General features: G+C 33.7%; 1 protein-coding gene across 2 annotated transcripts in view; it reads right to left on the reverse strand.

Moving 5' to 3' along the window:
• The window catches only part of LOC145289986 (uncharacterized), a 188,790-nt gene that overhangs the window by 30,996 nt on the left and 133,954 nt on the right, over positions 1-23,840 (reverse strand). For both annotated transcript variants that reach the window (XM_080136453.1, XM_080136454.1), the window contains exons 5-6: positions 11,378-11,567; positions 5,416-5,881 (exon numbers count right to left, since the gene is read on the reverse strand). In XM_080136453.1, the coding sequence (XP_079992579.1) occupies positions 5,416-5,881; positions 11,378-11,567 (656 nt within the window). The remainder of the gene's footprint in view (positions 1-5,415; positions 5,882-11,377; positions 11,568-23,840) is intronic.

Genomic DNA, 23,840 nt, shown 5'->3' on the forward strand with positions numbered 1-23,840 from the left:
AAAAAAATTCAAATTCATCTCTCGTTGGACCCTTTTTGGGGCAATTTTCACCGATAGCTCTAATTCAGCTCTCCTTAACCCACCTCTGGGGTAATCTATTACCATCATGGCAAGTTGGGCCACAGAAACTGCTTTAGGGATAAAACACAAAGGGACGTCACATGGAATAATGAAAACTGAAACTGTATGATTGTAAATTAACATCCTTGCGACCTCCCCTCGTTTTTATTTTTTATGTGTGTTACCATAAACTGGCCCCACACCAAATAAGTGAAGAGAGTCAAGGAGAATGGAAAGACCCAAGACAGAAAGCACTAGCCAGACCTCTGCTGGATGAGTGCAAAGGGGACTGGGACCTTGGGAGGCTTATTGTCATCCAAATTCCAGTGAAGAACAATGGTCACTGCCAATGAGTAAGCGGCTGTTGCTATAATGCAAATTCATTTGTAAAAGTTATCCAAAGAGGTCGAGAGTACTGGAAATCTGGGGAGACATTTTGTCACTTAAACTCCAGAGAACACCACAAGAGAAATCTTCGATGATTGAATGTGTGACCACTCCTAGTAAGTAAATAATAAAAATAATTCAATTAAAAATTATATTGTTAATAAAGAAAAATATGAAATTATTTTTAAAATATGCTGCTTTGTGTTTTCATGAGAAAATAAGTAATTACATTAAAGGTATTTACATATTTTTATTGGAAACAAAAACACCAAAAATAATTTGCTTTGAACTAATGCCGAATATCCTTTACATCTACCTTTTTTGCTGATTATCAAAAAAAAAAAAAAAAGAAAAAGAGAAAAGGTCACTTAGCTTTAAAAATATTTACGTAATATATTTTTATGCTATTATGTTAAATGAATTTCTTTAAATTAATAAAACATGTATTCAGTAACATCGTAAAACCTAATGCCTTAGTAACGTGTACTTTGCTTATTCCTTTTTGCCAACTAATCACATACTTCTATTAGTGTTAGAACAAGCTCCAAAAACACCATGACGTTTTAATAACATCAGATATTTAAGGGAGGAACTACATGAAGGTTGCCAACATCCCTAAGTGAAATTGTTTTTGTGGAACAAACTGGATTTGAACACGGCATACCCAGGTTTTCAGTTTATGTCATTAAACACTTAGCCACCATCATGTCCCTGATTCTGCTGTTGGAACCAGGAGGGACCACATGAAGGTTACCAACATTTTCTTAGTAAAAGTGGTACTATGAAATGCATTAGGTCTGAACTTGGCATAATTGCATTCATGGTGTCTTTTTTTTTAGTTGAATTAATTTGGTGTCTTACGATAATCAACAGATTGCTACAAATATTTTTCAACAAAATGTGATAATAAAATACAAAACAACTTATGTGACTGTTCACACCTTAAGCGTTATAAAATTCACAAACATAAAATCAAATTGAAAATTTTAGAAAACCAGGTAATGCTGTATAATTTTGTTAAACAAAGTGTAAAATCTTCTATAATGAGGATGAATGGTGTTTTTGGAGCTGAATGTCTCCGTAAAATATAAAAAACATGATTTTTAATTTAATAAAAAATTATACAGCATTACTAGATTTTCTAAAATGTTCACATTTTACAAAAGATGTGACTACTATAAAATCAAAACTCCCCACATAGTACCCCTGTAGCTTATGTTCCTGATAGTAGCCCCATACATCAAAGTGGCAATGTGCCTTGTTTGGGGTGAAAATGTAATTAAAAATAAAATAAAATAAAAAAAATATTGATCAGGATTAAATATGAAAACCATGAAATGCAAACTTTTGTTTTCTAACAATAGAGATCAATCTAGTTGCTCCTACTAAATAACACTAGAAGAATAAATGTTACCTCAATACAAAACACATTGATTCATGTTAATTACGATGAAAGAAAATAATAACATAATAGAAAAAGTAATCTATCTTTGTACATATCTATAAAAGTGAGAATGTGTGTGTGTATACGATACTTTTCGACCTATAAACTCAACAAACTTTTTATCTCCAGATTTGAAATTTGGTATATAGAGTATTCAGACATGTGGGGGAAAAATTGCTTTTCATCCGGAAAAAGGGCTGCTAAGGAGGCAAAATTGAAACACCGCTATTTAAGGGTCATCGGATTTTATCTGTTTGTCAAGGTTTGAAAGCACTTTTTAAAGATCTGGGCAAGTTAGTCTACTGATAATCGCACTTGACTCACTGTCTTTAGGTTTTGGTTTCGATCTCAGCTTGAGTATTTTTTTTTTTACTTACAAAAAGTGAACTGCTTAGAAAAGACATAATACTCGCATGCACATGTCTCAGTTTTTTCCCCTTTTTTGACTTCACTTTTTTTTTTTAAAGAAATTTAATGTTATGTTTAATACCGGGCAACGCCAGGTACATCTAGTATATCTATAAAAGTGAGAATGTGTGTGTGTGTGTGTGTGTGTGTGCGTGTGTGTGTGTGTGTGTGCGTGTGTGTGTGAGGACAATTCTTATATACTTAAATTTTTGATCTACAGACTTGAAATTTGGTATAAAGACAATTCAGACATCTGGAAAACTTTTTAATCTGTTTTCATCTGGGAAAAAGGGTTGCTAAGCGGTCAAAATTGAAAAAAATATTTTTATCTGTTCGTCAACTCTTTCACAAATGTGTATGTGCGGCCGTGAAACATGATAGCTTTTTATGTTAAGAATAAGTAGATTTGAAAACACTTTGCCATAATTTAGTCAAGCTAGTCTAATGGTTATCATACTTGACTCACTGTCTTTAAGTTTTTGTGTTGATTTCAGTTTGAGTTTTTTTTTTTTTTTTTACTTACAAGAAGTGAACTGTTTAGAAAAAAAACATAATACTTGCATGCGCATGTCTCAGTTTCTGCATGAATTAAAATATAATATTTATGCGTATTTTACGACTGGGCAACGCCGGGCGGCCTGCTAGTAAAGTAATAAAAAAGGAAAAGCAATGTATTCTGTTCGTTCACTTTTATTTGAACTGCTGCACATCGTGGAGGTTTGTATGAAACACTATTTTTGGTGGTCGTTTCTCTATTGTTGTTAAGAAAATATCAAGTTGGTGCAAAACTTTTTGCCGATTTGCAGAAGAGACATTTTAAAATCACTGTAATTTATTTCATGCTTATTGTTATTACTTAAACATATCACCATGATTAATTCATAGTGTTTTTCTTTCAGATTATTAAAGCATTATTCATATTTCTATGCACTATTGTCACCCACGTTGACCCGAAAAAAGAGAAAGATAAGAAATAAGAGAGAGGATATATATATATATATATATATATATATATATATATATATATATATATATATATATATATATATATATATATATATGAGAAACAGTTAATGAAATATGTTAAAAAACACTTTGAAATGAGTTAAAAAAAATATTTAATCTGAAAAGGAAACACTAGATAAATGGATAGTCCTTAATCCGCGGAGTTTCGAAGAAATACTCTCCTTCTCATCAGAGGGTAGGAATTAGCAAAATGCGGGATCGGATTTTGCATGCAGAAGTATTTGATGAAACAACAAATAAGTCAAAGATCTTACTTGAAAACAAAGTAAGTTAAGCAGAGGGAATATGGTAAAGAAAAAGATGATTACACATTAATGGATAGTCTGGTGGAAGATAAAAAATCCAGTGACAGTAAAATCCAAATGTAAAACTTCAAGAAAGTTAAAAGAATTTCCATTTGTACAAGTAAAATCCAAGGAAATCCCGTAATTGGAAGAAGATGGTCCATAATAATCCAAAGGCAGAAATCCATGGAATAATTCACAAAAATGTGTACAAGGAAAAAAATATTAATAAAAGAAAAATAAGATGTGCTTTTCACTCTACTTCCGAGACATAACTATATCCATTAATGTGTAATCACTTTTTTCTTTACCATATTCCCTCTGCTTAACTTATTTTGTTTTCAAGTAAGATCTTTGACTTATTTGTTGTTTCATCAAATACTTCTGCATGCAAAATCCGATCCCGCATTTTGCTAATTCCTACCCTCTGATGAGAAGGAGAGTATTTCTTCAAAACTCCGCGGATTAAGGACTATCCATTTATCTAGTGTTTCCTTTTCAGATTTAATATGTTTTTAACTCATTTCAAAGTGTTTTTTAACATATTTCATTAACTGTTTGCTCATATTATAAGCTCTATTTCCTATTTGGTATTATCGAGATTTTATATCTGGCTGAGATAATTTTATAAATATTAATTCTTTAATATTTATAATTTACTTTAATTTTACCATCTTGGATCATTTTGGTAAATTCAATTGTAATTTTCATTTTATATATATATATATATATATATATATATATATATATATATATATATATATATATATATATATATAGAGAGAGAGAGAGAGAGAGAGAGAGAGAGAGAGAGAGTGTGTGTGTGTCTATTATGACACCACAGTGTATTCTGACATTGTGAAATTCTTTAATTTTGTAATCCTTGTAGAAATATGATCATCAACAAATGATCATGCTAAGAAATTATATCCTTAATCTTCATGTATGTATAAGGTAAAGATTACCTCTTTTATTTTTGTGATCGACAGCTTTCGTGATAAAAGGCTTACACAAAATGTCTTCATGTGAATCTAACTTATGTTCATTCTCCTCTCGTGATATTAACCTAAGGTTATCTAAATGCTTTTATAATCGTTGAAATAACTGATAATCCGAGGGAGCTAAATCAGGAGAATATGCAAGATAGGGCCAGATTTCCTAACCAGATTCTCCTAAGACATCTTTGAACAATAGTGCTGTGTAGGGGTGAGTATTATCATAAGATGACCCCCCCCCATACACACACACCCGCATCTCTATGTTAACTAATGAAAGTCGTTTTCGGGTCAACATGGGCGATAATATCACAGAAAAAGATGAATGATGTTTAAAGAAAAATAATTATAAAGTCCAATCTTTGCCCCCCCCCCGCCAAACTTTTACAGAAAACATTCGACTAGCTACAACCACTAAACACAGATTTCATGAACAAAGCATTTTCCCCAGAATCCCTACCTATGAAACACTATTCTGCTGGCCTGCTTCCTGGTTGAATACAACATGGTAGTCTTCAAATCCAATGTAAACAAGTTCTTGTTGAGCTCCTCCCATAAATAATCACATTTACACCATTAACGATTACTACAGTACCACCTTACATTCATTAACCCTTATTCTCGAGTGGCCTTCGAGCCTTGATAAGTGGTGACACCCAAGTAAAAAAAAAATTAATGATGATGATATGTTTCATAGCAATATGCATAAGATAAATTTCAATGGTTTAAAATGTCCCTTCTAAAAACCGGCAAAACTTTTGCACCGATCCGATACGTTAATACAAGTCAGAAAAGTTTTATTAAAACTTACCTTGTAGTGGAATCTGTATAAAAGTTTTTCTGGCTTGTCTCAGTCAGATATTCAGGCAAGTAAGAATTAGAATAATGATCGCCTCGTCTTCCATTTATTAGACTGCGACCTGAATAGTAAGGCGACTGTATTTGAGGAAGGGTAGTAGTAGTAGTAGCAGTTACTGAGGAGGCCCTCATTGGTGGGGATGACTGCCTCATTGAGTTCTTAGCAACAGAAGTGAGCTTAGAATTGGGAGAATTTGGTGGAGACATACTATCAGGCTTAGCAGTTAGAAGGTTTTGGATTTCTTCAGGAGAGTAATTAGAGATTGGAGCTGGCTTTAAAGCATTCTGGAATGATAACTCTGAATAAATATTTTGTTTATATGAGGCTGGTGTCTGTTGACGGTAAGTCTGAAAGGAAGTACGTGATTGGTTTTCTTGCCTTTGCGTATATGGCATTTCTTCGTTGTAGTTGTTCCCACCTGCCAATTAAATTAAATTAAAAAATAAATAAATAATAACTATACTAATTAAACACTACTACACTATCATGGCAAACTGAATTGAGCCTTTTGTTAACACAAGCAAAACAGACCACATTCTCCTAAACCAAGATGGAAATATCTTTTTCCTAAACGGAACTTGTCTAAAAAATTTCAATAAATTTACCTATTTTGATAATAAAGTTGCAGTGAAATATTGCACAAAGAGTGAACCAAACGTGTGCATCAGCAAAGTTTGGACTGGATTAAAATCAATCTGGCAGACAAATATATTTAAAAAGAAGAAATGTGATTTCTTTGAAGCCATTGTTAGATTATTTCTTGTACATGAAAGTAGTAATTGAACATTTAACACAAGACTTTTACCAAAAGATTGTCATAAGAAATTTGACAATGTGTAGACCAGAATGGTAAGAGCTGTTCATAACAATTCCTGGAAGCAGCAACCCACAAGGAAACAGATTTACAGACCTTTTCAGAATTCAGCCTTGACCAGAAGAACCAGATTTGTAGATCACTAGTGGAGGGTTAAGGATGAAATCACCAACATTTTGTTTGTGGATACCAAACCAAGAATGTAGTTTAGTTCGAATATCACATATAATGTATATCAAGAATCTAACAAAGAACCCACAATGCACCTATGGTAAACCTATCTCTATTTACAGCAAAAAGGAAAAACAGTATCTCAAAATATATGACTGTTGTACATAAAACATCTTTCTAGTGTAAATACACTAATTTGCAATGGTAATAAAAAAAAGTGGAGAATACTGAAAATCTGTAGAGTCTAATTGTCACTCAGGTTCTTGGGAACGCCACCTGTTTTTACTAAATATGTGATCACTGTTAATGCCTCTTGCAAGAACTTCTAGTGAGTAAATAATAAATCGGAAATCGAATTCCTTACCTTCAACAAAACATTTATATTAAAAAACATTGACAGGGTCTTTAAGCGCATGATAGTTTTAATTAAATTAATTAAAACAAGTGATTTATTGTGGTTTAAATCAATCGAGATACGATTATTAATCGGAATAGAATGTCTAGCTAGAATGCACATCACATTTTTCTTTTTACCATTAGGTCACCAGTTATGAAGGCAGAGCTATTCGAAGGCAAAGATTAATGAGGCAGAATAATTGTCAGCCAAAAGATGAGAAACACTATGGGAGTACTAATGCTGATCAATGATACGAACTGCATTTGATTACTTATGAAGCAAGTTATAATAATAATTTGTTGACATTCGATTTCAAGATGACCAAGTTGTAATAAACAGGGAAGCATTCACGTGGTAACATGTTCCACAAGTGACAAAACCCTTGCAAAGAAACTCTATCCATGGAAATTCTGTCTGACATTAAGCATATAGAAGAAGAAAGGCTCAGAGGGCACTCGAGGATAAGGGTTAATACGTGTACAGTAGTCAATGGGACAATATTGTAGCAATCGTTAGTAGTGGACATTTGGTAAATTAGATTACTAAAGGAGACGGCTCGTGAAGAACTTGTTAATGTTGGACTTAAAGACAACCATATTGTAATCAGCTGGAAAGCAGGAAAACGGAAGAGAGTTTCACAGGCGTGCAGTTCTAAGAAAGAAGCTTTGTTCATGGAATCTACATTTACGTTTACGCATAGATAATGAGTGAGAGAAATTGTTGAGAGTGGTTTCAACTAGACGAGTGTTTTTCATGAAAGATTGGCAAAGGGAGGGACCATAGATTGGAGCTCAGACGAGCACTTGTCATGAAAATAACGATAAATGACAGGCTCGCAACGTCTCTTCTGTGGGAAAAAGGTTGCAGGGAAAAGAAAAGGGCATCCCCTCTAGGCTACGAAGTCTATTTTGAACTCTGTTAGGGCAGAATAATGTGCTGCTCAGAAATGGTAACAGTACTCCATCCTTGGACGTACTTGACTCTTATATGGGTAGAGAATAGCATCAGCAGTGAGATATCTACTGGAGCAGTAGAATGATCCCACCATTGATTGTTTTTATTTTTCTACGCAATGTCACCTCTTTCCCACATATTCCCATACATTCTATGAACACAGCTTTTTCTTAGAACTGCACGCCTGTGGAACTCTCTTCCTTTTCTCTGCTTTCCAGCTGACTACAATATGGTTGTTTTCAAATATAATGTAAACAAATTCTTGATTAACCGTCCTATTAAGTGATCCAATTTACTAAATTTCCACTACAAATGGTTACTACAATATTATCCCATTGACTACTGTACACTCATTAACCCTTATCCTCGAATGGCCTCTAGGACTTGATAAGCGGTGACTCCTTTGTAAAAATTAAAAAAAAAATTTTTTAAAGCTACATCTGCATAAAGTAAAATTAGAATGCTATTTATTTTTTGGTGACGATTTTTATGTCAAGACGCATCAAAAAGTGAAATAATAATGTAAAGTTGATTTAAAAAAAAAATCTTTTTAGTTAAAGCCTATGTTCCCAGTTCTATGATGCTATCTTCCAAAACTAAGGCAACATTAATGGATAATTGTTACCGGTCATGTGGTGTCCAGTAATAGATACACACTGCACAATAAGCCGATTCTAGTTTCACATCCAGTCCACGTGGCAAGGCAGGTAAATAATAAATGTATCCGTTACAGTCTGACAAAGATGATATGTTCATTTGTGGACATTTCTCTTCTGCACAAGCGATTAAAAATAAATGACGGATTCAAAATCCTTAAATAGGAAAAGTCTAAAAATATGAAACGGAAATTGGATTCTCCAGGGTTTAATTAGGCAAAACTAACTGTTTAATTCAATACCAAGGTTGAAATAACAAAAGCATAGAATTAAGATTAGGTTTTAGTGCTCGAACTGATCGTCATGTGCTCGTCAGGGACTTTAAATCAGTGTGGGGTGTGAGGGGGTGTTAAGGCAGGTTGTATGTCTCAAACAAGAAAATGAAATGACAAAAATGGACAGATAGATAGCGAGGAAGAGAGAGAGAGAGAGAGAGAGAGAGAGAGAGAGAGAGAGAGAGAGAGAGAGGAAATCCATCTGCATTTATATGTGGCTGTAATGAGATGTTGTATAAGTGTAGCAGACAATATAGATAAAGTAGAAAGGAGATAAAAAACATCTATGTGTGCATGCATGTTAATGTACTTGTAGATTAGATAAATAACAGAAAAAGGAAACGAGAGAGAGACAGAGAGACAAAGAGAGAAGTAGGTAAGAATACATTGCACATGCATTTTGAAGTGCATCTATTGAGAAGTTGATTATATATGAGCAAAAGACATTTTTATTTTTACAAAGGAATTACCACTTATCAAGGCCCAGAGACCACTCAAGCAAAAGGGATAAAGAGTGTACAGTGGTCAAAATAATAGTAATCGTTAGAAGTCTAAATTTGGTAAATTGGATTACTTAAGGGGAACGGCTCATCAAGAACTTGTTTACATTGGACTTGAACACAGCCATATTGTAATCAGCTGGAAAGCAGGTAGATGGAAGAGAGTTTCACAGGTGTGCAGTTCTTAGAAAGAAGCTTTGTTCATGGAATCTACGTTTAGGTTTAGGCGCAAATAAAGAGTTAGGGAAATTAGACATCACAGAAAAAGGTTTGAGATGAAAACACTCTATATATGGATGTGAATATATTGGTTGGTTGTGAAAGTATATGTAATAGAAAAAAAAAGACACAACAAACACACAAACACGTATACAAGGAAATACAGCTTTGCAAAATGAATGGGATACCTAATTTACATATTCGTTTTTAAAAACATTTTAATAAGTGTTTCTTGAGTATTAATGATTTCTAATACTTTGACTGTATATGTATGTATAGCCAAAGCCAGTTCTGCTTTTGGCAAACTGGAGAAACGTGTGTGGTTAAATCAGGGAATCACATTAAAAACAAAACTGTGTTTACGAAGCATGTGTTATCACTACGCTGCTATATGGGTCAGAAACTTGGACAACATACAGAAGGCATATCAAGTTATTGGAAAAATTTCACCAAAGTTGTATTTGGAGAATATGTAATATTAACAGGAGGACTGTTGCGGACCAAGATATAAATATTCTAACTCGCTACAAAAGAAAATAATGAAACGAATGGAAAGAAAGAAACAAAACTCAATTGCTGGATAAAATAAATATGTCGTTTATTTTCTGTTGAAAAATGAATGTTTTAGGTGTAACACGTGTTGATGTCCGCGCGTGGAAAGAAGAGTGAGTAATGTAGTGGAAATGGGAATGACAGTCCAGCATGTAGACAAAGAAAAGGATAGAGGGTTGACATCAGTAAAGCTGCGCACACATGTTGGTACTTGTTCACGTGGAAATGTCTTCGGGCCACTAGCTGTGGACGCGAACTTGTCTGGTTGATGGACCAAAGCAAAAGGGAAAAAAGAGTGAGAAAGTCAATCCAGTTCATGGAGAGAGAAAGCGTATAAAGTGTATGTATTGTCTGTTAACTCTTGCCCCCACATACAGTAGCAGGGGACGTGACGTGCGCGGGTGCATGGTTGGTCCGTCGACCGTTCAGATCGGAAGCTGGTTTGAAAAGAAAGAAACCAGGTCAGGTCTCTTGCTTTTATAGTTGTTTCCGGTGGTCTTTTGCGCATGTGTGGATTTCCTTCAAAGGGGAAGTGACGTTGCCCATGTGTGCGTACATGTGCGCGTATGTGTGTGTACGTTAGCGTGTGTGTGTGTGTGTGTATGCGCATGAATGTGAGTGTATGTACGTGAACGTGAATATATGTACGTGTGTGTACAATGTCAGAGAAATTACAACAGGAACTGAAGTGTACTGTATGTGGCAGATACTTTTTGTCAAAATCTGGTTTTGTATATCATCTGAAATCATACAATTAAAGACAAGTACAACAGTCTTATGATGAGGCTTTTACAGCACACCGGGCAACACTAGGTTGTCATAATTTTTAAAGGAATTTAATACCAAGCAATCTGCAAATCTAAAAGTGGCCTGACACAACATTCGAGGATTCACAATATTACTATGCGCTCACCTTTGCAAGAAGGAGTATTTATGTCATATGTGTGTACTTTCATGTAGGACTATAAGATGGGCGTGAAGTGAATTAATAGGCAAGCGTTTCACTTTAAGCTATCTCTTATTCATCCTCACATTTTATATAAGTTCAAAGCAATACGTTTCGCATATTTTTTGATATTATTTTTTTATTAATGAAATTTAACTCAAACATGCTCATAAGCTGCACAAACAGCCATCATTATGAACAGAGCAGAAATACAACCTTCAGAAAATAATTTTTTTACGTGAAATCACGATGGGTTGATGCTATAAGTTTATCGTAAGTTTTTTTTAATACTATAAATTTATCTTGGATTCTTTTCTATATCAATGAAGATAAAATGCTAAAGCGTTCGATCAATGCAGCATTTTGTGAAATGCATTTTAATCATTTTCTTGTCACTACAAAGAATAAATAAAAGACATTCCAAACTCACCATTCCTGGATTTGTGTCCTTGGTTGTATTTTGGCGTCATTTCCATCTCGTATGATCCAATCTCGGATTTGTGGTGATTTTCCGTGATGGCCTGGCTAGAATTTCGTGGATTGCTATCAGAAATACTGCTAGTGTCCATCAGAGAAGTGTCTAAAAGGTAAAGCTCTGATCCGTAACTTTTTGCAGAATTCTGTAATCAAGAATAATCAGGTTAAATTAGAATCCATTCGAGCTTTCAGATCTAGGAGACAATAGCACACACACACATATATATTATAAATCACTAAGTATATATATCTCTCTCTCTATATATATATAAAATATATTTTAGTCATCGACATACAGTCCTGTTTCGTTGTATCACAACTCATCAGTGCCGCTAGACTAGCACCTATCCCAAGCCGAGGATCGAACCTAGAACCGTCGTGATGACAGTCGGCAGTTCTACTCCTTGACCACAGAAGCAGTGCCCGCAACTAATCTGTCCGAATGTCTATTTAAATAAACATCCGTCCGCCACTAAATTCGTATTCCTGTCTGTTTGTTCACAATTTGATTAATGTATACAAAATCTTCCTTACTTTACTTTTTCATTTATTTCTATATATAGTATGATTCTTACAAAATATACAATTAAGAGATCACTTCATTTGCATATTACATAAAGATAAATCGATTTTATTAAATAGTAGTGTCTTAGTTAATATTTCTAGTGAGATAATTGTTTTATGTGTTCTATTTAAAATTGTAATTTAATAACTTTAAACAATAATCATATTGATAACATATTTAATTTAATTTATTTAAATTATTATTCCAGCATTGATTTAAAAAAAAACATTTTTTTAGAGTTATTTGCCCTTAGAAGCTTCGGAACATAAGCAAATAAACAAACTATTCACCAAATAAAATAATTTGGTAATCTCAGTATGTTTCTAGCTTGAAAAAATAATTCCATGTAGATAGAAAAATATTTGGCTTTTATTAATTTTTTAAATATTCAAGCAAACAAAAAAACACGAAAAAACTGAAAAGATTTAATTTGTTTGTTTTTATTATTCTTTAAACAGCTACACAGAATCGGTAAATTTTCATGATTTGACCCAGCGTCGTTTAACACCTAAAAAAAAAAATAAAGATCTACTGCCCCCCCCTCTAAATTCCAAAATTTACACTTTTTTCTTTTTTCCCGTTTATTTCATCGATTACAAACTTAACTTAAACTTAAGTAAATTTTTACGACGTGACCCAGCCTCGTTGAACTCCTAAAAAAGCTGAAGATCTATTTTTTTTTGCCTAATATGTTTAAACAGCCTTTATAAATAATATGAAAGAAGAAATTAAAAAAAAAAATTAACATTTTAGAGTAGGGGATCACTTTTCTATATAAATTTAACGTAAAATGAGCATCCACTTTTTGGCCACCAAGCGTTCAACGAGACATATCACCTCTAGCATTTTTTTAAAGATTGGCGATCGAGGAGGGGGGCAAAACATGACAAATATAATTTGTTTTTGTGAGGGAGGGGCGGGAATTACATTTGAAACATAAAATAAATATAAATTTAATTAATTTTTATGAGACCATTCTGTACTTTCACCTAACAATTTCATAAACAAAACGAACCCCAAAATATGACAAATTCAATTATTTGGGGGTGGGGGAGCGAGGATTACATTAGAAACATACAATGATGAAAATTTTCATTTAATTGTTTTTGGAATTAATTTTTGATAGACCTCAATTTTTTTAGGGGTTAAACGACGCTGGGTCACGTCGTAAAAATTTACTACAGAAACTTTAATAAAGTTTAAATTCGAAGCATGCGCTTTTAAAAACAAAAAGGCTTCCACCTCTCAAAAAAAAGCAAATCGAAAAAGCCTCCCCTCAAAAAAAAAATAAAAACGAAAATCGAAAATTTCCTTTCTTTACAAAAAAAAAAAAACAATGAAAAAGTGCCTAAATAAAACAAACGCACACGTTAATGTTTATAAACGTTATTTTTTTAGGTTCATAAAATCGTGAGTTTTCTTAGGACAGTGGGCAAAACAGTTTAAAGTTACCTTTTTTCCCTTCATTCGCGTTCCAGATTGGAGACTGCGTACTTGGCTAATACTTTTTTTTTTTTTTTTTTTTTGCGATTGCACAGGTATTCGCTGCTATTTTTATTGAAACAAAATTTGTAATGATTTATTTTTAATAATTTATTTTTGGGGTGGCGGGAGTTTTCTTTCCAGTGCTCAATATTCGGAGAATAGTTTCTTCTCTTTGTATCCCTTCTGACGAAATATCTGGTGGAGAGGGTATCACATACTTCTTTTTTTGGGGCGATTACGTTTACATGTTCTTATCCGTCCTTTTATTTTTGGAATTATTGTGGGCTTGCCCATGATGAAAATGATCAGAATAGCAGGTGAGTTCCAAACGGAACTTCATGTCAACCCAGGCAACGCCAGGTACCCATGCTAGTGTATATATATATATATATATATATATATATATATATATATATATATATATATATACAAATTGAGAATGTGTGTGTGAGGACACTTCTCAACCTATATTCTCAATGAATTTTTGATCTACAGACTTAAAATTTGGTATATAGGTAATTTAAACATGTAGAAACCTTTTTAATCGGTTTTCACCTGGAAAAAAAAAGGGCTGCTAAATGGTCAAAATTGAAAAATTGGTACTTGGGAATCATCAGATTTTTTATGTTCGCCAAATGTTTCATGCCTGCACATGCACGAATCGTTCACATTTTGTTAAGAATAAGTACGTTTGAAAACACATTTTAAAGATCGTGCCAGTCACTGTTTTTAGGTTTTTGTTTTGATCTCAGCTTTCTTTTTTTTTTTACTCATAAGAAGTGAATTGTTTAGAAAAAAACACAATACTCACATGCACATGTCTCAGTTTCTCTCAGTTTTTCTTTTATTTCATTTTTTTAAAGAAATTTAATACCGAGCAATGCTGGGAACATCTTCTAGTAGATATATATTAATAGGACAGCGTGTGTGTTATTTATTTTGTGTATCACACTTACATCCGAGTGACTGTCATTTAATTGTTATGGATTTCCATTTCTTGGAATAAATAATTTTACCAAGAATTTTTATAAGTTTTGGTTTCGGTTTCGATTACAGCTGATGGCACTCCAGTAATCTATTTTGTTTATAAATAATTTTATCAAGAATTCTTCATAAGTTTTGTAATGCACCCAAGTCATATGGATATATTTTTTATTTTTGAAATCACAATTTTACAATATATAAAGATCGATAGAACATTAACTCTATAATAATATATACAAAATCTGCAAAAATTAAAATATCATATTTAAGCATACTTTACGATCGGGTCCACTGGGCATCTCTGCTAGCTTAGATAATACTTTTGCAGTTTTAACAAAAGAGTTACAATAATATCAGGGCGTGTCCATTTTCGCTGAACATCCACAGTATACCAACATCAATATATTACATACGAAAGAGGCCACTGTGGAATTTCCACATGTCCCACTAGTATATATATATATATATGTATATATATATATATATATATATATATATTATAGATCCAAGGTAAAAACCATTTATGAACTATTCATTTACATATGTTACAATAATTCAACAAACAACAGTTTTGTGTACGATCGTTTCTGAGACAATATGGATTTTTCTTATATCAAATCTCCCCATCAACATAAGACGTAGACGCCAAGTTTGAAGATAAAATATCACAGCAAAACTAAAGTATGGTTCATTCTGAGGTTTACGACAATTCGAGAGGGTATAAGAATCATAATCCGCTTCTAATAGCATACAAAGCAATAAAATCGAACTTATAAAAGGACATAATAGGGGAAAGAAAAACTATCATAGGTGCAGGTATAGAAAAACATACATCAATAGAAAAAAATATTTTTTCACTAAAACAATTTTGTTGAAAAGAGGAATATGGGTATTTATAATAAAAACATAATTAATATATTCAAGTATAAATAGTATTCAAGAATTCTGGCGAAAGAACTGACCCATCAAATTATGACCCCATTAGCCTCCTCCCACTTTTCGCCAAAATATTTGAGACCATAATTAACCATGCTCTAGTCCATCACCTTACAGATGCTAAACTTCTGACTGACAAACAATATGGATTTACACAGCCTGTTCCACAGCAGACATCATCGCTGTGATCTCTGAACAATATACCATTCACTGGACAAAGCGGGGGAGGGCAAAGCGGTAGCTCTAGATATATCTAAGGCTTTTGACAGGGTATGGCATGAGGGTCTTCTCAGGAAAATTAGATCATACGGTATCACTGGTAGAATACTTAACATAATTAAATCCTTCTTAGATAAGAGAAAAATCCAGGTTGTCCTCAACGGTCGTACATCTAAACAATATGATATAAATGTTCATTGCCCTAGTCAGGAAACAAGATCGACCACTGAAGGTCTGTTGACTCCCTGTGATTCGACCTCTTTGCCTAGCTAATAGGCAAAGAAGGAGTATGGAAGCCGGGCAATAGACAGTGCGTGTCTACTCCTTAAGTAGTTTAGGTTTGCAGACTGGTAATTTGTTTGAGTCACCAGCTCTAAGAAGGTTGTCATCCAAGACTGGAGAGGCCTTCCTCCCCTTAGGTTTAGCTTCAGAGTTTTCCTTCTCCTAGACGGATCACCTGGGAAGATCTACGGGTCCATCAGCACGAGAGGGTTTTCCCTGTGCCTGGGTCCTAATCCAGGTATTTCTGCGCCCCCGTGTTGGTGGTTAATGTTAACGGGTTAGTTTAAAAGGGTTATATATCAACTGAAAAATTATACTCCTCAAAGTGATTACAGGGCATTGCTATTTCATTGTTTGTTACTGGAGGAGGGCTGAGTAAGAGTTCATGCAGTGGAAGCAGTTATATTTGCAAACAGGTCTGTTGGAAGGAGGTAACATGGTTTGTTTTTTCCTTTAGGTTAAAAAAAAAATAATAATAAGTTTCTTTTTCTTATTTTTATGTTGGCTTAGGAATAGGATAATAGTATTACGAATTAACTAGAAAAAATTGTGCAAGCTCTGGATATTTTAGATAGCAGGAGGGTTGAGTTGTATATTCAATAGATACAAGTAACGTCATTTTTGATATGAAGTACATTACAGTACAGGTATAATTGAGAGTAAATTATATGCTATGTCGTATACAGTATGTATAGTACAATAAATAGATGTATGGGCATATTTCCAGTAGATGCGAATATATGGAGATTGTAGGTATTAAGTAGGTTAGCATTTCTAATGAAGATATCTTCAGCTTTCGTTTAAAAATCAGGAAGTTGTATTTTGCATTATAGAGTATTAGTTCAGTTTTTGTATTTAACATTGCTAAGCTAAGGAAGGGACAGCTATTGCTATGTAATATAGATAGTTGTATATCTAAGTACAGACTGTTGTTAGTGAGTATCCACCTGGTTAAGAATAAACTAATGCATGCCTTAGGGGTAGAAATGTACAGATGTTTAGTGACCATGACTTCCAATCGGTCAGCATGCGAAGGTTAAGGGCTAAAAGCTAAAGACCCCCATCTAAGTCGGGTGTATTGTATGAGTGTTAGTGGCAGCTTGGGGAGTAGAACAGATTGTTAGTTTTCAGGAGAGGATTAAACTTACAGAATACAGTTAGGATTAATTATAAGAGTTTTGAGTGCCAAGTAACGTTTAGTTTGAGAAGAGAAGAAAAAAATTTTTTTTTTTTTTAACTTAATATGCAAATCAGACATAGCCAGTCGTCTTGGAGGCAAAGTACATATTGAATATACGAGCAATCCAGCAAGGGTGCTTGTATCGTAATGAGAAAAAACTATTAGTATATAGCGCATCAGGATTAATTAAATGCAGTCAGTTTGGTCAAGCTCAAAGCATTGTGTATCTATTCAGTAATAGTCCTAGCGATGTAGCTAATGTCACTGTGTATTTTAGTTTCAAATATAATTGAAAGTAAGACTAACTATATTAGATAGTTTGATTGGCTAGCAAGGAAGCAAGCATTTTCAATACAAGCAAGCTTATAGTAATAGTATATATTAAGTATATTACTTAAATAAAGTCCTAACTTTATCTAAGGTAATAGAGAATAATTCCCGGCATTTTTGTTTTTCGGGTAATTTTCACATAATCCCCCTTGTGATAGCCTTATTTCAAAATAAAAAAGAAAATTTAATGGAAACCTCTGAAATAAAACAAATAAAAATTATCCTCGCATTCAAGTCATATGAATTTGAGTTGCTTCAGCATTTAAAATGATTTCGTCCAGAGATGTAAAAGAAAAGGCATTTTTTTTTTTACTTGCTAACTTTGAAGTTAATTAGTCTTTATTATAGAGTGGAATATATATATATATATATATATATATATATATATATATATATATATATATATATATATATATATATATATATATATATATATATATATATTTAATACATTTAATACATTTAATCGTATATATATATATATATATATATATATATATATATATATATATATATATATATATATACGATTAAATGTATTCAGCTTAACAATTTATTAATGCTTTATGAAATCAGCGACTGACATAATTGTTTCTACTGGGATCAACAAACTATTTATATAGCTCGAAGAAGGTATATAGCCTTTTGATCAAGATCTGTTGTCTTAATTCGGTAAATATACAAACTCCATCTTCATTATGTAAACAAAAGAAATTTGTTTCATTAGATCTTTTAGGAATATTGTGAAAATGCCATTGTGTGTATGTAGTCCATAATAATGACTTTAGAAAAGTCAATTTTGACGTTTTAAAATATTTGTTTCATTAAGTTTACCAAGAAGATTTCATGACAGATACTAATTTGCAAAGATTTTCACTTTTTTTTTTCCAACATATAAATTAGAGGTTAAAACTGAATATGATGATGTCATTTTCAACCCCTTCAATTTCATCCTATTCAAAGATCGGATCACTAGTCGAAATTTACTATACTTCTTTAGTTTATGATTATCTTATGGCAGAAAAAGTTCTTCAAGCCCTTTTCTTCGCTTCACGATATAAAATGACCTATATTTGTAACAGCTACGTACATTGCATATTACATCACTATGTATTTTTCTCTTTGAGAACTTTGTTTTTTTCTTATAAATTTATGGAAAAAATATCTAATGTTGATATACAAATATTAGTTGTTCCATGTGAACGAAACAGATCTGTAAAATGTACGAAAGTATTTATTTTTGAAAAAACAATGATTGGTAAATAAATGGGCAACACTATGTAATTCCTGCCCCTTTGTACTTCTTAGATTTTAAATTGTATAATATTCAATTGGGGGGGGGTCTAAGGATATACTTAGTATAGAATGGGGATCTAAGTACAGTGATATTTTTGATACACCTATGGTATTTAACCTTAATCTTAAGACACACCTACAAGATCTATAAACAAAACTATGTTTAAAACTTACAAAATACATACTAGAATTGTCCATATGGATACATGATAAGAGTATTGGGTAATGATAGTTTCTAGGGGTTGAAGGTTCAATCCTTACTACAGACGAAAATAACTAAAAATAACATAAAGTAACATGGTCATGGCTTAGAACAATCAATGTTCAGTGCAAAATTCTGTCCAAGTTCCCATGTTCAAATAGAAAGTTCCCAAATTCAGAAAGAAATGATTGAAAAGGCAGGAGAGTACATCGGCTGAAATGTTATGAATATGACAACCAGGATGAGACTAGTAATCCAAATAATCCAAATTGACATTCAAACCAGTCAAATCTGGTACAAAACAATTCCATAAAGTTTATTTAAATTTTAACCACAAAAAGCGATTCGCCCGTCAGAACAACAATGACCATCTGATCATCTTATGGATGATGGATGACTCATGCTGGGAGTTTGTTTTAAGTGAAGCTGGTTTGCATAGAGCCACCCTTACTTTTTCGTTCCAACCAGCCTGATCTAGTGGCAGCATAGGGTCAAAACAGCTGGAAGCCAAGTGGGATGCAGGACCTGCAGAAGTGCCCATATTCTCCTACATACAACACTAAGTATTCCCAAATGGTCAACCTAGTACTGTCTAGGCTCAACGTTGCTTACCATCAGTGATCTAATGAGAACCAGTGTATCAACATGATTAAAAGTACAATGAATTGAAAGATTTTCATCAAAATCAAATTTACTAAAACGAACTTTGAGCAAAAAAAAAATCAAAACAAAAAAAAAACACTTATTACTTTACACACATGTTATGCAGTCAATCTGCCGCTTTTTGCCTGCCATTTTCTCTCCATAAAACTTGAAGTTGAGCTTAAGCTCTCCAAATAATGCAATTCCGGCTGACCCAATAAATCCTCTTCAAGTCAATTTAGCCATTTTAATCCAAAGAGTATGAGTTGCATATTTCTTTTTTACTGACTTTTGGGTACGAATGGATAATGGTTTTAGCCTTATCTGAAACATTGACAAAGTATATCTGACTTTGTCTAATGATTTATGGATACCAGAAACTGAGGGATTATGGGGACATTCTTCGTGTGAGCTGAAAATACGATGTATGTTCAATAAGTAATGAGGAAATGTCAGGAGAGATAATATTTATTTTCATAAGCTTACAAAACTTAGTCCCCTTCAGAATAATGGCCTCCCGCATCTACATACTTCTTCATGCATCTCTTCCAATCCTGGGATCTCCTGAAGAGGTCATGAGACCCCTTCCAATCCTGGAAGACCCCCTCAAAGTCCCTTCAGGTAATTTTCAGATGCCTCTTTCAGCTCCTGTGTTGACTTAAATCTGATTCCCCTGATGCTGTATTTCATATTTGAGAACAGGAACAAGTCGCATGGGGCTAGGCCAGGGCTGTAAAGGAGGTATTGTACCACTTTCATTCCCCTGTCGGCCATCCAGATGGTCACCAGCGTTGACTTGTGGCAAGGGGCATTGTCACCACTGACCACTCCTCCACTACTATTACCTCTTCTTCCTCATTTTCTCCTTGAACCTTCTCAGAAAAGTAAGGTAATATTTCTTATTGATAGTTTGATCCTGAGGAGCCCATTCAACATGAATGAGGCCCTGGAAGAAATGACCATTGCCTTCTCTTGTGACCTACTCATTTTTGCCTTCTTTGGCCTGGGGGAGGATAGGTGCTTCCACTGGGCAATCTGATGTTAGCTCTCAGGGTCGTAGGTGAGGACCCAACTCTTGTTTCAAGTCACTACCTTAATTAGGAAACTTGAATCAGCCTCTATCATTTCAAGAATGTCAGTGCAACATTCCACATGAAACTGCTTCTGGTCATCGGAGAGGATTTTTGGCATGAACTTGTCACAGCCTTTGTGAAGATCCAGATCTTCAGTCAGAACTATCTGCACTGTACCAATACTAATAGCTTCAGACATCATCCTCACAATTATCTGATGGTCTTGCATCACTAATCTCCACACTTCCTCAATGTTTTCCTCCTTACGTGCATCAAGTAGCAGTTTGATCAAATCATACTTAATGTCTCTCCTGACATTTTCTCATTACTTATATGCTATACCTTAATTCTAGATTGCATAACACATTTATATATATATGTAAAAGTTTGAATGCAAAATGAGATAAATGCCATTTTCAAAGTTGTTATTTTATTAAGCATTCAAACGTTTTGCATTTCATCACTATTTACTCCCTTCCTCAAATCTTTTTTTAAATAATACAATTGATATATAACTAATTATCATGCTTTTAATTAAAATACGAGAGGTGTTCAATAAGTAATGCCTCTGACCACCTTCCAGTTTCCTGATCTAGCTGAAATTTTGCCAAATGCAATGCTTCATATCTCTATGGGTTATGTGACAAATTACAGCTTTGAATTCATGTGATTTCTGATTTACAAGTGTTTGAACTGAGTAAGGTGTGAAATGGAGTATTTTCACACCACAAGAAACGTTTGATGAAATGAAAGAAACGTATAGTAATGATGTCCCATCATATGGCCTTTGGAAAATACTAGCATCGTAAATTCAAACATGGCCAGAAATCTATGGAAACAGTTCCCAGACCTGGCGGTCTTCTTCTGCTATTAATGAGGCATCTGTCAATCAAGTTGAGGCTGCCATTTTGGAAGATCGATGCATAACTATTCATGAAACAACCCAAGAGGTCAAGATTAGCACAGAGTCTGTGGAAACTATCATTCATGACCATTTGCAAAAGTGTCTGTCAGATGAATTCCCAGGTTGTTGATACCTTTCCAGAAGCAAGAATGCATCAAATGCATGGGGATGAATTTGGAGATGATCTGTCAAGAATATGAGTCCAAGTTTTCTGAAAGACTGTTTCCACAGGATGAAACTTGAGGTCATCACTATGGTCCAAAGACCAAAAACCCCGTCAATACAATGGAAGCACTTGGACTCATCACCTCCAAAGAAGATAAGGATACAGTTCTCCACTGGCAAGGTCATGCTCACAGTCTTCTGGAACCTGGATGGAGTAGAAATGACAGATTTTCTGGCAAAGGGTACCACAATGACAGTAGCCTATTATGCTTCACTTTTGAGGAAATTAAGAGCAGCTATTAAAAATAAAAAGTGAGACAAGATCAGCAAAAGTATCCTTCTTCTGCAAGACAATACCCTGGTCCACGATACGCATATCACCCCTACTCTCCTGGCCTTCCACCCTCTGACATTCACTTCTTTCCAGCCATGAAGTTGTTTTTGAAAAGAAAGCGATTCCCAGACAATGTAGCCTTTATTTTCCAATTCATATTGTGATTGAAGGACAAACCTGGGGTGTTTTACATAAACGATCTCCAAAGTTACATTAAATGATGGGAGCAAAGAGATCTCTTGGTCTTCGGGTGACCATAGACACCCCCTCCCCAATTTTTTGAGTGACCTTGTGCCTAATTTTTTGTTTATTTCTGTTTTGGTTGTAAATTTTCAGAGTGAATAAAAATATATAATTCAAATTGTCGTATCTGTTCTGATGCTTCAATTTTTTGTTCTCGGTTAGTGGAGGAAAAATCCTTCACGACTGAGACGATTTTTATTTTTGTTCCTTCCGTCACATTAAAAACTAACCTTGGTGTCTAACTCGGCCCTTGTGGGGAGGCAAGTAAATAGGAACTCTATGTAGTCCCTATGCAGAGAAAAACTAATAAGTGTGCAAAGTTTTGTTTCCCCACTGTTATGAAAAGTAGGTCAGGTGTATTACTTATTAAACAAAACTTATTTTATAGTCTAACTCAAGATTTGAAATTAGCTTTGTTTAGTCTAACTGCAGTATCTACCCAGCGTTCTTTACTTTCATTGTTTCCCCTTTTCTTCTTTTTAACTATGTCGTTTTTGTTTTGCTTTTGTTAGATTATTTTTTAAAATAGGATTTTAAAAGTTAAATTTAATATTTACAGTATTGTTTTTGTCATTAAATTATTATTTGAAAAAATGTTATTCAACGATAGTTACGGTAATTTTTAAAATCTTATAAAATTATTGAATGTAAATTGCTTTCAAAAGATTCAATCTTTTAATTTTTTTTTTTTACAAGGTAGTCACCACTTATCAAGGCCCAGAAGCCATTCGGGGATAAGGGTTATTGCGTGGAAAGTACGTTAGTATTGGAGATTTGATAAAGTGTCTTACTTAAGGGGGCAGTTCATCAGGAATTTGTTTATGTTGGACTTGAAGACACCCAGGTTGTAGTTAGGTGGGAAACAGGCAAACGGAACAGAGTTCCACAGGCGTGCACTTCTAAGAATTCATAATTCGTAAAATTCCACTATTATATTTTGTGCTTCTTATCTGTATAATAAGACGTATATACTTTCGTTTGTATATTCTTTCTTTCTTATTTACTCTTGTTCACTTTAAACAAAGGATATTGCTACTCAGATGTAAGGGGTTACTAGTTAGGACCATGCTTACAGGAGACTATGTGAGGAAATGAGTGAGATGTCTGTTCACATTACATTTAAACTTTTGCATGTTAGCACAGTCATGGAAGCAAGAAACAGGGAAGGAACTCCAAAGTCTAGTAGTCCAAGGGAAGAAGCTATTAGAGCAGAAGATTTTCCATCAACTAAAGACCTCTATTTTAAAGAGGTGAAATTTTGCTGCTAGACGAGTTTGGTACAAGTGTAAAGGAGGTACAAGTGTAAAGAGTTCATCAGAGCGCATTCCATTAAGGTACTTGTAAAAAAAGCACAGGGATTCAACATTGTGGTGATGGGACAGAAGTTGGAGTTTAGTTGATAATGCAGGACCTGTTAGATTAGAGACTTTCTTTGGACCCTCTCTAAGCGTGAGAGTCTAGTGATAAATGCAGCAGGCCAGATGTGGTAATAGATTAAACTATTGTATGAAACTTAAAAAATTAGGCTTCTCATAATAAATTTTAATAGGATTTTAAAATTAAATCCTTATTCTTA

The sequence above is a fragment of the Euprymna scolopes genome, chromosome 2 (assembly GCF_053919585.1).
Source record: "Euprymna scolopes isolate OS-2025 chromosome 2, ASM5391958v1, whole genome shotgun sequence".
NCBI lineage: Eukaryota > Metazoa > Mollusca > Cephalopoda > Sepiida > Sepiolidae > Euprymna > Euprymna scolopes.